The 15,577-nt window shown below is 41.9% G+C and overlaps 1 protein-coding gene across 1 annotated transcript in view; it reads right to left on the minus strand.

Moving 5' to 3' along the window:
* The window catches only part of Pgant2 (polypeptide N-acetylgalactosaminyltransferase 2), a 301,501-nt gene that overhangs the window by 62,385 nt on the left and 223,539 nt on the right, over positions 1-15,577 (minus strand). Inside the window, exon 3 of the mRNA XM_078180735.1 lies at positions 43-212. Within this exon, the coding sequence (XP_078036861.1) occupies positions 43-212 (170 nt within the window). The remainder of the gene's footprint in view (positions 1-42; positions 213-15,577) is intronic.

Below are 15,577 nucleotides of genomic sequence, written 5' to 3' on the forward strand. Positions count from 1 at the left end.
GGAAATAGAATCGCGCAACAGATAATGGGAAATAATAATTACCCCTGCTCGTCGAAGTAGTTCCACGTCACCCTCGGGTCCGGTGTGGGTGCTGGGAGCAGCTCGGAGGACATCACGATGGCCGTGCCATCTGGGTCCACATAGTTGCCGGAATTTCCGGCGGAGAGGGCCACCGAGGCCGGCTCTTTCAGTCGCAGCGCTCTGTTTTCGTTCTGCGAACAAACAAAGATCGTTCTGAGAGCGGGTTATTAAATTTTCCGGACGGAATTCAGCCGCGTCTGGCAAACAATTCCCTCAAAGAATCACAGCGCAGCGGCAGCGGCAGCAGCAGCAGCAGCAGCAGCAGCAGCGTTAGACAAAGCCCGGACTATCGAACTACATACATCGCTACAAAATCTGAAACGGGCCGGCGAAAATCGCTCGAACTTCAAACACACGTTGTTCCCTTCCTCAAACATTGTTATTGGAAGCTTTTACCGGGGTAAACGACGCGCAAACAGCTCATTTTAAACTACGGTGCCGGCAAAGTGTGCTTCGGTACCGATTATTAAACAGGATTCGCTTCCGGGCGTTTACCACGCCCTTTTCGCAGACTTCGATGACGAACCGTCGTTGTTTTAGGCGATCAACAAAATTAGGGTAAAAGACGGAATCAAAAGTGTATTGTATTGATTAATATTTTTCAATTATTATAGTCACATAATTGAACAAAAATTGCTTCATTCTTAATCCACGGCTTTTTCGTAGTTTTAAAAATTCTACTTCAGACCTGATACAAGTACCATAAGTTCGATACCTTTACAAAACGAAGATAAAAGTACCAATCTCATAATTAAACAAAAATTGCTCCATCATCAGCCATTAATAAATCAACATAAAATCTAAACTCATTACCACTATTACAAGTAGCACAATTAACTACAGAAACACAGTCTCGAAATTGCAACAACCTAAATTCAACTGCCATAACTCTCCAACTACCCACAAAACAAAAATCCTCTATCAAATTCAAATAAATGAAATTTCGCATGAAATCGAAGAGATAAATAAAATATCCCAAATAGAATAACACCAATTTCTTTAGACTATTCGACGGATCCATCAATAAGCGTATTAGTCCAAGTCCAAAATACCCTAACTCTACTAGGAATTCGCATTAATTCTCAAAGACGTCCGCAAGGATCTGTCGAAGGATATCAAACCTCGTCTGACATTTCGCCGCGATGGATATTTAATTCCGACTTGTCAATCATTGTTCGGCGATCGATCTCTCGGCGGTCGGAGTCCCGCGCAGTGTCTTCTGGGATCGATGCCTAGCTAGCTGCGGCTGCCGCCTTCGGTTGGCTTCGATACAAGAAGCAATTGTGAAGGAAGGGAAGGCAGGTCTCTCTCTCCTGGCGAGGGTGCACGCCGGGGCTCTTTGTATTGACACATCATCGAGATACGGCGTATTGATTCTGAATCGATACGGAGAGTCGCGAGGCACTTCGTATCTACCGGCGCATCCTTTGTGCGTCCTCCGGCCCCGACCCGGTCCGCATTGTGCATCCGCGATATAGGTCATCGAATTTTCCCCATCGACTTGCTGTCCCGGATCCGAGGCCCGTTTGTCCGTCCGTCTGTCTCTAGATACGTCGCTAACAGAACGAGCACGATGGTAGGAGATCTAGGATCTAGACGGCTGAGAACGTCTAATTTCGTCGATCGTTGTTCGTTAAAATATTAATGCGAATTTTAGGAAATTAATGCGAATTGTAGAAAATTCCTTTGAATAAGGGTTGTTGTATTCCAGATTATTTTTGGACGCTTTTGGAGCTGTGGTTTCAATTGTTTGTTAACTCTTCACAGTTGGAGCTATTGTAATTCGAACTTTAATCTTTTGTCGACGACGACGTTTTCGGTTGAGTGAGGCAGCAAATTATTTTCATTTATATATAATAATAATGTAGTTTATATCATTCATATACAATGATCTTAATTTGTATATGATACAAATATAGTTTATATAATTTGTACACGATGATCTTAATTTTAATTTTGATACTGATACACATATGTACGTTCAGTTTTCTCAACCCTTTGCACTCGGAGTCATTTTATGTTTGAATCTAAAATAGTTTCTCTGATCAACAAGCTTCTGTTCCTCATATAAACTACGTATTTTGTCTTTATTGTATACAGTACCAACTTGACTTCTTTCCACTTAAAATCTTCTTCTTTTTAATAAGAAAAACAAACTTCCTTTTATTCGAAACAGACTTGTGTTTATTCTGGATCAGACTTCACTAGTTTATTCTTTATACTTCTATATTGATTAATCGATAATATAGTCTAGTAGTCAATTTACGACAACAGAATCACAAAGACTACTACCATCCAAAAACTACAGACCCAAAAATCATTCGAATTCCAAACGACGTTCCCCGACGACGATTGAGCGTCGCTCATGCGAGCGCAAAGGGACGAGGTTCGTTCCAAAAGAGCCGAAAACATTCGGCAGCAACGAAACTCCGAAGATTCACGGTCAAAGACGCCGCTAAACGACCGGCTAAACGACTCGAACCCGAACAAAGTGCATTCGATGCAGAACGAACCGTGAAAAGCCGGTTCGAAGGGCGGCGTCGAGAGAAAGAGAGAAAGAGAGAGAGAGAGAGAGAGAGAGAGAGAGAGGTTAGGAAAACGCGACGCACAACCTAGCCACGATGAAATATTAATTCACGGGTCAGGGGCTGCATTAGGCCGGAAGTGCAGTTGGCTGGCCAGCGAGCGGCAAGCTGTTGCATCCGGTTGCCACGGTGGCCCACGTGACGGTCGCGAAAACGAGACGCAAAGCTTGACGAACTCTCCCGACCGACTCTATCCCGTGGGTATGAATGCGCCAAGACTCGAACGCTGTAAGCCATTTTATGCTCTGCCGGCCGCCGCGGAATTCATTTCTCCTCGAGCCGGACGGCCGTCCATCCGCTCGACGGAATGCCGATTGTTTCGTGCTGTTTAAACTCCGTTGAAAACGGACCCGACTTCGTTTTATGGAAAACTGAACTATCGTCCCCTTTTCTGTCGAAGGCGAACGTCTCTTCTTTTCGATGCGGGACGGACTTGTCCCTTTTGTTAAGCGAACTCGTTTTATTTTTATTTTTCGTGGAGAATACTTGTCGTTTTTGTATGTCAGACATACTTTTTTCATTTTCTTTTTTAATGGGTTCTTTCTGTGTTGAAAAGGGGTTGCTGAATTTGTTTGTTGAGGAGAGTTGTGTTTTGTCGACGTGATTGATGTTTGATTTCGTTCGGTGATAGAGGAACTGGCTTTCTATGTATAAAAGACGATGTGGTTTTGTATGAAAGACGATGTTATTTCGTATGGAAGATGATCTTGTTTCATATAAAAGACGATGTTGTCTCGTATGAAAGACAATCTTGCCTCATATGAAAGACGATCTTGTCTCCATTGTATTTGAGACAAAGTTTAATTCTCTATACTTAGTCTTGACTGCATTGTATGTAAAACAATTTTGTCTTCATTTCGTGCAAGTCAAAACTAATTTATTCATACGTAACACAAACTTCAGATCTTCATACGAAAGATCGACTCGTCTTCACTCTATATAATACAAACTAGACTTCTTTATACTTAGTATAATCTTGTCTTCATTGCATTAAGAACAAACTTGTCTTCGTTGCATGCAAGACAAGCTTCACTTCTTTGCTCGCAACACAAAGCGTTGTTCCTTACATAAAAGACAAACTCGTCTCCTTTGAAAGTAAAATAGACTTGACAATTTTTATTATAAAATAAGCTGGTCTTCCTTATACTTAACCCCTTTACGTATTTTAACGAGTCAGACTCGTGACGAAGATTTGTATTAACCCTTTGCACTCGGAGCCATTTTATCTGCAATTCTAAAATAACTTTTCTGACATATATCATTTCCATTTTATATTACAAAATATATTTTACTCATACGAAATTGAATCTTGTAACTCATGCAACAACAGTTATACTGTCAATAATTTTTGAAATTTAATTTTTCATAACATAAAAATTACTTTGGAACGTTCTGTGACAATTTTAGCTGCGCCTTAGAGTCACCATTCGAGTGGAAAGGGTTAATATCCTGTCAAATACGACTCTTAATCCGTTCTTTTAAATCGCATCGACGGGAAGAAAACTGGCATGATCAAAACGCGCAGCATAGGTGTGTCGTTAATCGATGCGGAAGATCCGTGTAATTATAGCATCTCTGGTGGATGAACGATGCATGTCGCGGATGCATCGAACCGGGACGACACGTACATCTCCAGGCGCGCGCGCGCGCGCGCGTGGTTCAACGTTCAAAACGCGGATCATATTCGCGGTGACACAATGCCGGTGACGATTTACATGGTCGACGGTGGTGGGTGGCGATGGTGTGGTGTGGTAACGGTGTGACACGACGCGACGATTCCCCGGGCTGTCGGATGGCAACGTCATCATAATTTACTCGCGAAAACGCAGCGCGTCGCGTCGCCAATATCGAGGAGAAGGGGGGCGGCGTGGGCCAATATCGTTAACTCTAATTCGGCCGCGTTTGCGCACGCATTGTCGAGCGGCAATAACCGGATTAATAATGCGACCCGCGTCGATAATAATCGCAGAATCACGTACCAACGCAATATCGGGGGGGTCTCCCCCGCTCGGGTTTTGGTTAGCCGTAACCCGGAACCAAGAAACGAAGGATTACCAACAGCGATATTGTGACGGCGATCGATTATGGTATTTCGTTATTTTGTTATATTGTTTTTGGGAGATTGACCGATTTACCAAAATTATTTCCCTTTGTCGCTCTTTATTTTTATGATATTCGAGCTTGGGGAGACGAATCTTTGAAAATGACTAAGCAAAATGAATGATGAATGTATTTGTCATGAATCATGACAAGTGGTGAAGCATAACAATTGAGATTTTTATTTGACATTTATTATAAAGTGATTTTTATTTTATAGAGTAGATTAAGAGGGGACAAATATATGGTATACAGAATAAATAGATTAATGAAAAATTTGGTCAGCCTTTACGAGAACTGCGATACATATTTTTATAATAAAATATTGTGTAAAGTACATAGAATCGATTTTAACATAAAGAAAACGAGGGTGTCATCCTTAACACGTAAACTGTAGATAAGGAGATAACACGTGGTTCTGTGATAACTCTGTTAAATGACTAACATAATGGATTTATTAAACAAGAGTCCCTCTGCCATATTTAATCAATAATTAATTTTTAAAAAATAGCTTCAAGAACAATTTCCTTCAAAATAGACTCAGCAACCACCTCGAAGTTCGCATAAACCTGATTCGCGTCAAAAATGCAGCGCAACGATCACGCGCAAGGTCCCCGGCGTCAAACATAGGGCAAGGGCGCTCGTTACACGATTGTTTTCAGTGCGAAAGGGCGGAAGATAACGACGAGAGCGAGGGGGGGACAAAGTGCGAGGGAGAAAAATTAGTGACGCGCGAACAAGCGCCGCGGGATCGAGGCGATAACGAGTATCAAGGGTAGCGTAGTTCGGCCGCGCGTTCGCATGCAGCTGCACGTGGTTCCTGTCGGTTCGACCGACACCTCTTTCACCCTGTTTTTTTCGTTTCCATCGCCGTCTCCGGTGCTTCCGTTCTCGCGTTGCAACACTTCGCGCGCCGCGCGAATCCGCGGTGGTCATTGTTTCAAGTCTATCGCGATAAGCCACCCCCTCCGCCCTCCCCTCTGCATTTCCGGGCTCCGTGTAATCGTCGCACGCGCAATGAATTTTATGACGGACACGCGCGACGAATTTGTCAGGCGAGAAGAGATAATGGCGGAACGCGGTCCTGTTTTTCCCGACAAAACCGTACCACCGCCACCCGGATCCCGCGAGCCGAATTGATTCCGCGGGCCAAGAGCCCGCTGATCGATTTCACAGGTTTTAATATCGCGCGGCGGGCAGATGATTCAATCCGCTGTGTCGCCGCCCGCCGCCGCCGCCGCCGTCGAATGTTTGCCGTGGCTACGTTCCGAACGGAAATCGGAATTCTGGGCTTTATTTAGCTTTCCGCGTACATGATCTGCGAATTTTTCGGCCTCCGAAAATTGCGGTCTGTTTACCGATGCGTTAGTTTTATTGGATTTCACCGGTGCTCGATTTTCGAGTGTAACGTCGAGTAACGGGAAATTGATAAGGTAAAATTAGTAACGCGACATTTGGTAATATAAAACTGTTTTAAACGCTGCTCTTTTCTTTTTAATTTTAGTAGAGAAATGTTTCAAAATTCCGGTGGAAATAGGACTTAAAATCGTCTTAAAATTTCCCTTGAAATTGGTGACTAGCTTCGAATCGATTGCCTCGATTTTTCAATTTTTATAAATAATTCTGGCACTCTTATTAAATCTAATCTACCCTATCTCAAAGCAGGCACTTCTAGCTTTAATTTCAGTATAATAATATTATAAAACTCCCATGGGTAATACAGCTTAAAATCGTTTCAAAGTTTGTATGAATCGCGAGATTTAATTTGGTATACATAAAATGCATTTTGTCGCTTGAAATGGAAATACACCAGAAAAATTGTCTCAGATTTCCAGCTAAAATGGCTTCGAGTGCAAAGGGTTAATCCTAGCCTCTCGCGGACGATCAAGCGGGCTCCTTTCGAAGGACACTTAATCCGGCATGGACGGCGCAACGCCGCGAATTTAATGGCGGCGACTCCGCGTCCCCGAGTGTCAGCTGTCTACTTTAGCCGGCGGCCGTATACGTGGGAATCCGCGCGCAGTTTCTATATGCAAATCTACTCATAACTCACCGTGAACGTATCGAGAATGGAAGCGCGAAACTCTCCGCGCCGCGAAAACAGCGTCGCGGCTCCGCTCGCCGAAATGTAAATCGTCGTCGACGATCCAGAGAAGAACCGTAGATTTTGAACACCTTTTGATATTTTGATACCTGCGTTCCTTAACTCTTTAGGGTACCCAATAACAACGAATTAAATTAACTATTACTATTTTTTTGTTTTTACACGATGTTATACCTTTATCAATATAAATATATCGATTTTGTTTCATTTGAAATCCGATAAAATTCCCGTGCAACATGGGTGTATTTTCGATCTGAAATCCTGTGCCTCAAAGAGTTAACGCGTCGGAACGACGACGATGGCCCGGCTAATCCCAATAACCAACCGATGCTACCGATGATTCGATAATTCCGATTCCCTCATAATCCTGGCGATCTGATAAAGCCTTGAGCCCTCGGGAACCGGATAGTCTTGAACGACCCGAGCCCCATCCGGTGATCTGATAGTCTCAATAATCGCCGGTTGATCCTGATAATTTGTTACCGGAGACACTGCGGCGGGATACCGATCGCTCGATCCTGCAACCAACCGCGCGTTTTAAACGACAGCTGGTCCTCGTTCCACGGCAGGAGAGAGCTAATTATATTTTCGATGCCAAGCGGCTCGCGTTTTCAGCATTTCCCAGCACGCGGACTGAGAGAATTTTCGCTCGAATTTTATCATTTTCTTGTTTTTAGGAGTTTGGAGAATTTTCTATCGATTTGTAGAGTTTTGTAGAATTTTGTGCTATTTTATGGTATTTTGTAGACTTTTATAGTATTTTACAGTATTTTATAGCATTTTATAGTATTATATAGCATTTTATAGTATTATATAGCATTTTATAGTATTATATAGCATTTTATAGTGTTATATAGCATTTTATAGTATTTTACATTATTTTAGGCTAATTTGTAGCATTTTAGTTTTTCGTAGCATTTCGTAGAATTTTGCACTATTTTACAAAATTTCACAGTATTTTATAGCATTCTATAATATTTCACAGTATCTTATAGTATTCTACAATACTTCACAATATTTTAAAGCATTCTATAATATTTCACAATATTTTATAGTATTCTATAGGATTTTATAGTATTTTATAGTATTCTAGAGTATTTTAGAGTATTTTATCATATTTTATAGCAGTTTATAGTATTTCATAGCGTGTCATATTACTTCATAGTATTTTATATTATTTCATAGTATTTTATAGCATTTTATAGCATTTTATAATATTTCTGAGTATTTCACAGTATTTTATAGTATTTCATCGTATGTTACAGTATCTCATAATATTCTACAGTGTTTTATAGTATTTGATAACATTTCGTCGCATCTTGTACTCTTTTATAGCATTCTGTAGTATCTTATAGTATTCCATAGTACTCTGTGCAATTACATAGCCTCCATAGCTTCTTTAAACTATATGAAAGAACAAGATCAAAAAGAAAAAAAAGAAGAACAAGAACAAAAAGAAAAAAAAAGAAGAACAAGAAAATCAAGAGAAAGAGGATTCAATAAACAAATACAACATTAAAAAGGATCAATAAAAAAGCGCACGACAACCGATCTGTTCTCCCCATGAACACCCCATGCTCGTCGCGATGTTGTCCCACAGGAATGGCCGCGGTCGCCGTGAAAATTAATGCCGCGTAAATCGCCAAAGTAATGCACGTGTTAATGACGAAACTTAGGCGTGTTCGGCGCGGGACTTGGCGCGCCTTCGGCGACCCGCTCGGATTGTGATTGATTTCAGTTTGCAAGTAGAAATAGGACGGTAAGGGGGGGCGGAGCGGGGGTGAGGTAAGAGAGGAGTAGGAGGAGAGAGAGGCGTGCAGGGATCCGCAGATGTAAGTGGCTGGCTCACGAAATGCCCGGACCCCCTTGATTGATCGTGGATCTTAATTGCACAGTGGTTGAAATTAGCAACCGAGCCTCTGGGAAATTCGCCCGCGGTAATGTACAAAATTTCCACCGGAACGAAAATCCCGTCCGAAGATGAACCACCCCATAGGAACTCCCATAAATCCTTTCGCGATGCGACACCGCGACGAATAAAATTCTTGCGAACCCGTCGTGTCCCCGTCGGAATGGAACACGAGCCTTGGGAAATCGATCCGTTGATACGATTCGTTTGATCGAATGATTGATGGAAACGAATCAAGATAATTAATCGTCGAACGGACGACCATCGAATTAACCGATTGGATCGGTGTGATCGTCGGTCGGTGAACTTTCATCGTTGCGAGGACGATGATTAATAAGTGTTCGTCGATGGTTGTTCAGTTTTAATGGAATCGAGTGAGTTATTTTATGCGATTCTGTTTGGAATTGTTGTTAGTATACATTTTTGATTTTATTATTATACTTGGAGTGTTTGCTTTTTATGGGGTTATATTCTGCATTCTCTCTGATTTATATTGTGCTGTATTTTGTATAGTTTCGAATTTTGTATTGGTTTAAATTTCGAATTCTTCTTTGTTCTTTGGTGATATATTTTTTGTATTATTTTGAATTTTGTGTTGGTTTGCATTCTTAAATTTTTTCTATTCTTTAGTGTAGTGTATTTTGTATTTTTTTCAATTTTGTATTGTCCTATATTTCACATTCTTTTGTATATTGCATTTCTTTAATTTTACTCTTGCTTCATATTAACATTGTTCTATATTATATTGAATCACGTATTGTTACGTACTTTATATTATTTGCATTTGTACACTTCGTATTCTACGTCGGTATCGCATTTTTACATGTTAATTACGATTGACAATCAAAAAGGTATGCAGTCGCAATTAACAATTTCAGCAGCACTAATTAAACCGTTAGCATTATATTAATATTTTTTTGTCGAGCTCTGCAACGAACACATCGCTAATTAACCCAGATTCGCTCAACCTTTTTCACCAATTAAATGTACCATCCAATTTTTACAGTATGCAACGTAGACGTCGATTTACATTGCAGACCCTTTTCAGAGTCGCGATGGATCCAGGTCAGAGAACTCTTTCGCGGGACATAGCACGAAGTAAAAACGGTTCTTGGCAATGTTTTCCACGGCTGCTGAGACTGGCAGGTCGGGAAAATTTCCAGTTAATGTTCGCAGATCGGGAAAATTCCCAGTTATCACTCGCAGATTAGGAAAACTCCTGGTCAAGACTCGCAGATCTGGAAAACTCCTGGTCAAGACTCGCAGATCGGGAAAATTCCAAATTAAGACTCGCAGATCGGGAAAACTCCTGGTCAAGACTCACAGATTGTGAAAATTCCCAGTTAAGACTCGCAGATCGGAAAAATTCCTGGTTAGGATTCTCAGATCAGGAAAATTCCTAGTTAAGGTTCGCAGACTGGGAAAATTCCCAGTTAAGACTCTCAGATCGCGAAAAACTCCCAGTTAAGAGTCTCAGATCGGGAAAAATTCCCAGTTAAGACTCGCAGATCGGGGAAACTCCTTGCTAAGATTGACAAGTCAGGAAAATTTCTGGTCAAAACTCGCAGATTAGGAAAACCTCTAGTTAAGATTCTCAGATCGGAAAACTCTCATTTAAGACTCACAAATGAAATATTCGCAAGCCGTCTCGTCCCGCTCGCGTTGTTTCGACCGCAGCCGAAGGCCGTGGATCCATCCGGTGCGCGCGGCAAGGAAAATAAACGCGACGCGGTTACCGGTGGCAGGTGTAAAGAGCTTTCAACCGGCATAAAGCTTATCCGGGAAAATCGACGGAAAGCCGCGCCGGGCCGTGGAAAATCGGGACTCCCATCCGAGGCGCCTCTCGGCGCGGATAAATCTTGCACGAACTGTCTCGCGTTAAACGCGCCGAGGGCTTTGATTTCGGTGATCTCGAATTAGTACACCGCGTCTTCCCACTCCTACGACTTCAAGAAACCTTGCTGCCGCGTTGCACTTTCATCACAAAATTGCAAAGACGCCTAAAAACAGATCACGACTCAGTTGAAATCTCAGGTGACGCAACGAGAAATCAGCGATATGGAAAACCGACGACTTTGAAAGATTTTTCAACAACTTGCTGATGAACCAATCTGACTGAAAAAATTTGTCAACGTAATATAATGGTATATCTATCTTACAAAAAAGTTTGGAATAAATATCTGAAGAGTAAGATATGAAATAAAATTATTTAACGCACAATTGCATTTGAACAAATCGAGCGAGGCATATTGAAGTATTAAACTCTTTTGCGATAAATCTCACAAAGGACTCCGATGGATTTATTTAATAATCTTTAGGGGGATGAATTAACAAGCCAGGGTCTCCACTGACCCAGCCACGGCTCCCGAAAAACAGTAAAACAGGTATCAGAAGCTTCGTTTCCAGCAAGGTCCAGGTAAAATTGAAGTTCCTCGTTTTTCGAAAGCTCGGCAAATGTAACAACAATGCAGGTAAACAATTTAAAGTTCACATACTTGTATTACAACATTCTTCCCGAACAACAGTTTGTTCCGATCCGGCAACGGCCGAAGAAAACCGCGATGCGAACCCGTTGAATAACGAACGTACCCGGCGCCATTAATTGTAATTGCGTTTCATAATTTATACCCGGGACACGTTAATTCTGCAGCGGGAACGCAATAAGCGTTTCGTTTCGTTTCGTTTCATTGGCCGTCGAATTATTCAGAGAGTAATTTCACGGTTAATTGGATCTATGGAGCCGGCGGTGCCGTTCGACGACTTCGCGGCGAAATTATGGTGGTTCAGCGTTTTCAATTCGACGTGCTGTTTCAATGGAGGGGGCGCGCGATCGGGTTATTAGAGACTAACGAAATACCGTCTTTCGGCCGGCGACCTCAAAGGAAATCCGGAATGCGCGTGGCAACGTGTAGAACGGTATTAATCGAGAACGTTCAATGAAATCGATTTCACGTGGAAAAATAAACCATATCACGCCATGAAATACTTGAGAACCGAGACAGCTCTCTCTCACGAAATTTTGCAAATTCGAACAATTATACAAAGTTTAAAAAATTTTCTTATGAATTATCATAAACGCGATCTTACAGAGGAAAGTTTCTTCTTTAAAACAAGACCTCAAAAGTTAAGCTGCGATTTTTTCTCACGGTTTTGCGACGCTCTAAGTGCAATTAGGATTAGCACCGACCGATTCACTCGCGCATCGCGAGTATGGTTATTAACCATAAAACCTAGTAAAAAAATCGTGGATCAACTTTCGAATAGTCATTTTGAAGGTAAAACTTCGCTCTACAAGATAGCATTGCCAGAAATACGAATAAAAATTCTTGCAGTTCCTGGGAATTATATAAAGCGTCAAAACCGTGCTCGCAGAAAATCGGCTTCTCGTTTCCTCGAATAAATAAATAAAATTTGTAAAGAAAGGAGAAGTTGCGCAAAGTTTATACACAATAGCGTGAAAGTGGACACTTCGCTCTTCAAAACGAGCTCCCATAGAACCGCGTAGCACGTTTCCCCGCGAACCCGCGTAATTTCAAAGATCGACGATAGGCGTGCCGCAATTTCCCGCCGCTTCCGGTTCTTTTAACGGTTCGAGCCGCGAAACGGCCGGAAGTTTCGTCATCAATCCAGAGTAGGAAGGTCCGCTAATCGGGCAACGGCTGCAAAGTGGCCTCTAATGGCCGCGTGAACGTTCATTAACGCGAACAACGGGGACAGAGCGCGGCGGACTCCGCGAAGGATTCCCGGTGTTGGCGGCGGCCGGCACTTAAGTCAAGGTGGCCCGCGTTACGATGCTAAGTGGATTGCCGTGGAAACATTAAATTACCCGAGAGCCCCCGCGCGGTCCGGCTCGGAATCGTCCCGAAACCGCCGACCGGTAACGCGGAACGCGGTCCCGGCCATTAACCGCAAGAGTCCTGTGTATACAGGACGATCGCAGGCCGCGGTAAGGTCCATTCGCTGACCGGGGTTTAGAGGTCCGCTTGTATTAGCCCGGCGATTAATCCCTCGCGACAATAACCGCCGTCAATCTCTGATCCCCCTCTTCAATTAACCGGGGCAACCTCGTTCGCGGCGCGCACACGGCCCTCCAAGATCTCCCCGCAAATGCCAAATTCCGTCTGCGTACGGGCGCTGTCCCACCGAGAAAAATGATAACACGACGTCGACCATAAATCATTTTACTACGAGATATTAACCATTTTAGTAAAAGATATTAACCCTTTGCTCTCGAATGACCACTTAGAGGCGCTATTGAACATTTTTATAGAAAGTTATAAAATAGTTCGTTATTGATGTTCGTTTCGTTTAGAAAGATTATTAAAAGTGCAAGTGTTTAAAGATAATAAAAATGTTTAGATGTGTAAGTACGTAAACCATAAATCATTTTACTACAAGATATTAACCCTTTGCTCTCGAACGACGACTTAGAGGCGCTATTGAACATATTTATACAAAGTTATAAAATAGTTGGAAAATTATTATTTGTTTTGTCTAAAAATATTTTTAAAAGTGTAAGTGTTTTATGAGTCACTGGAATCAATTATATGAAATGCGTTATGTATAACCCTTCTATACGATTAATAAATGCAGATTAAGAAATGAGCGTCGTACATCGTGTGTCGCTTTGAACATTATTTTCTTTGGAATATCTGAATAATGCTTTTAATTGAAGAGTAAAATATACATTTAAAATATAAAATGCACGTTGGAACATAAGACACGCATTAAAATATAAATGATACATTAAAATACAAAATGCACATTAAGTCACAAAGTATACATTAAAATATAAACCGCGCGCCGATACATTAAATCAATACATTAAACGCGCATCAACATATTGAACAAGTGACAAATTAAAATAACAAAGTCAATCGATAACTTCCAATATATACTTAAATTCAGAACTCGAACGAAGGATAAATAAATGCTAATCGCTGCAGCGTGAAAAGAATGATAGTGGAAAGGGTTAACAGAAGACGGACGAATTAATTCGGCGAGGCGGAAAAGGGTGCACTTGGGCGGGGATCCTTTCGGGCGTAATTTCATCGCGGAATAATTTCGATCCTCGGGCGCGCGTGGGTCAAGCGGCTCTATCGAATTAAAATTTCAAGGTATCGACGCGCGGTCAAGGGTCCGCGTAGCTGTTAACGGGTTTAATGGAGTTTCGACAAGCGGCGTGTAAGTTGCGGTCGTCAGAAATTGCGGGTTAAGGTGAAACGATGCGGTTTGCGGGCGGCGGAGGGCTTTGCAAGCGTGACACGCGGTTCCCACCGGGGTTATGCTACTTTTATTAGGCGCGGCGGGTATAGTTTGCTGAAACGCGTCTTTATCGCGGCGGGGATCGCCGATGAATTATTAAGGGCGCGCACGGCCGTAGAAATATTCGTTGCGGAAAGCCTGCGAGCACTTTGCCAGCTGAATATTAATGGCGGACGAGCAGTGATTCGTTTAGAATTGATGAGTGGCGCGGTGCGAACGCTTCTGATCATTAATTCAAACATCGTCGATTTAATTATATTAGCCGAAGTAAAAATTCTCAATGCAGAAAAATAATTAAATAGAAATTCTCGGGTTTTCGAAGATAGTTGATGACTTCGTTAAAGAAGATCGTAGGACGATGCATATACCCTTGTTTTAAAGCTGGAAACACCTCTACTTTTGCAACGTATTTTTCATTTTTTTATAAACTTAATTCACACGCCACAGTGCAAGAGAGAAATGCAAAACAGAAAATGTATCTCTGCTATAACACCCTGCAAAATGCAACGAATTCGAACTTTTCCAAAATCCACGAAAAATTTTTTTCTCAACCGATTCGACCACGATATCAAAGTTCAGAGTCTCCTCTTTCAAACGAGACCTCGAAAACTAGTCTACGATTTTTATTAACAATTTTATGCAGTAAAAACGGAGACCAAGTTCGTCGCTGCAAAATCGTCTAATTATCGCAAGAATCGCCTCGCGCTTGGAGCTCGATAAAACAACAGAAAAAAATCGTAGACCAAATTTTGAGACGCCATTGTAAAGGGGAAGCTTCGAGCTTCAAATCCATAGTAATTTCGACTGCCAGAAAAATTTTCTACAGATTTTACAAAAGTTTCAAGCCACCCTATAGCATTGCAGGAAAAATTGTCTTTCGCTTTTTTTTTAAAAAAATCGGTTCCAATACTTTTTTGATAGTTCGAGAAACTTGTTACCAAAAACGACGCTAGTCGTTTTACAAGTTCCGCGGAAGTTCCCGTGGCAGGTTGGGAGACGCGATATCCGGCGCACAATGCGTTCGATCGTGGCCCGCGGAACTCGGCGAAGATTGCTGGGGATCGGCTTTTCGGCGATGTGTGTCGAACGAGGAATAACGGGCGTCGCCGAGGAACTCCTTAATCTTTCATCAATTCCCTTAATTAACCGGCAACAATGGTCGGTCTACTTCGATCCGCGTTTAGACGGCCTCGTTGCTAGGATTTTCCTCCTTCTCTCGGAGTTTTCTCTTTCTCTATTTTTCTATTTCCTTTTAGTTCTTTTTCACTGTCTGTTTTTCTCTGTTTCTCTGTTTCTTCATCAGGGTCTCCATTTTTCTCTTTTTCTTTGTCTGTGACTCTGATTTCTCTGTCAGTGTCTCATTTTGTCTAATTCTCTCTCTCTCCAACTCTCTCTATCTATCTCTATTTTTATCTCTATTCCAATCTCTATCTCTATATATCTCTATTTTTATTTCTATTTCTATTTCTATCTCTATCTCTATCTCTATCTCTATCTCACTATATTTTTACCTCTATCTCTATCTCTATCTACCTT

This window comes from Augochlora pura, chromosome 5 (assembly GCF_028453695.1).
Source record: "Augochlora pura isolate Apur16 chromosome 5, APUR_v2.2.1, whole genome shotgun sequence".
Lineage (NCBI taxonomy): Eukaryota > Metazoa > Arthropoda > Insecta > Hymenoptera > Halictidae > Augochlora > Augochlora pura.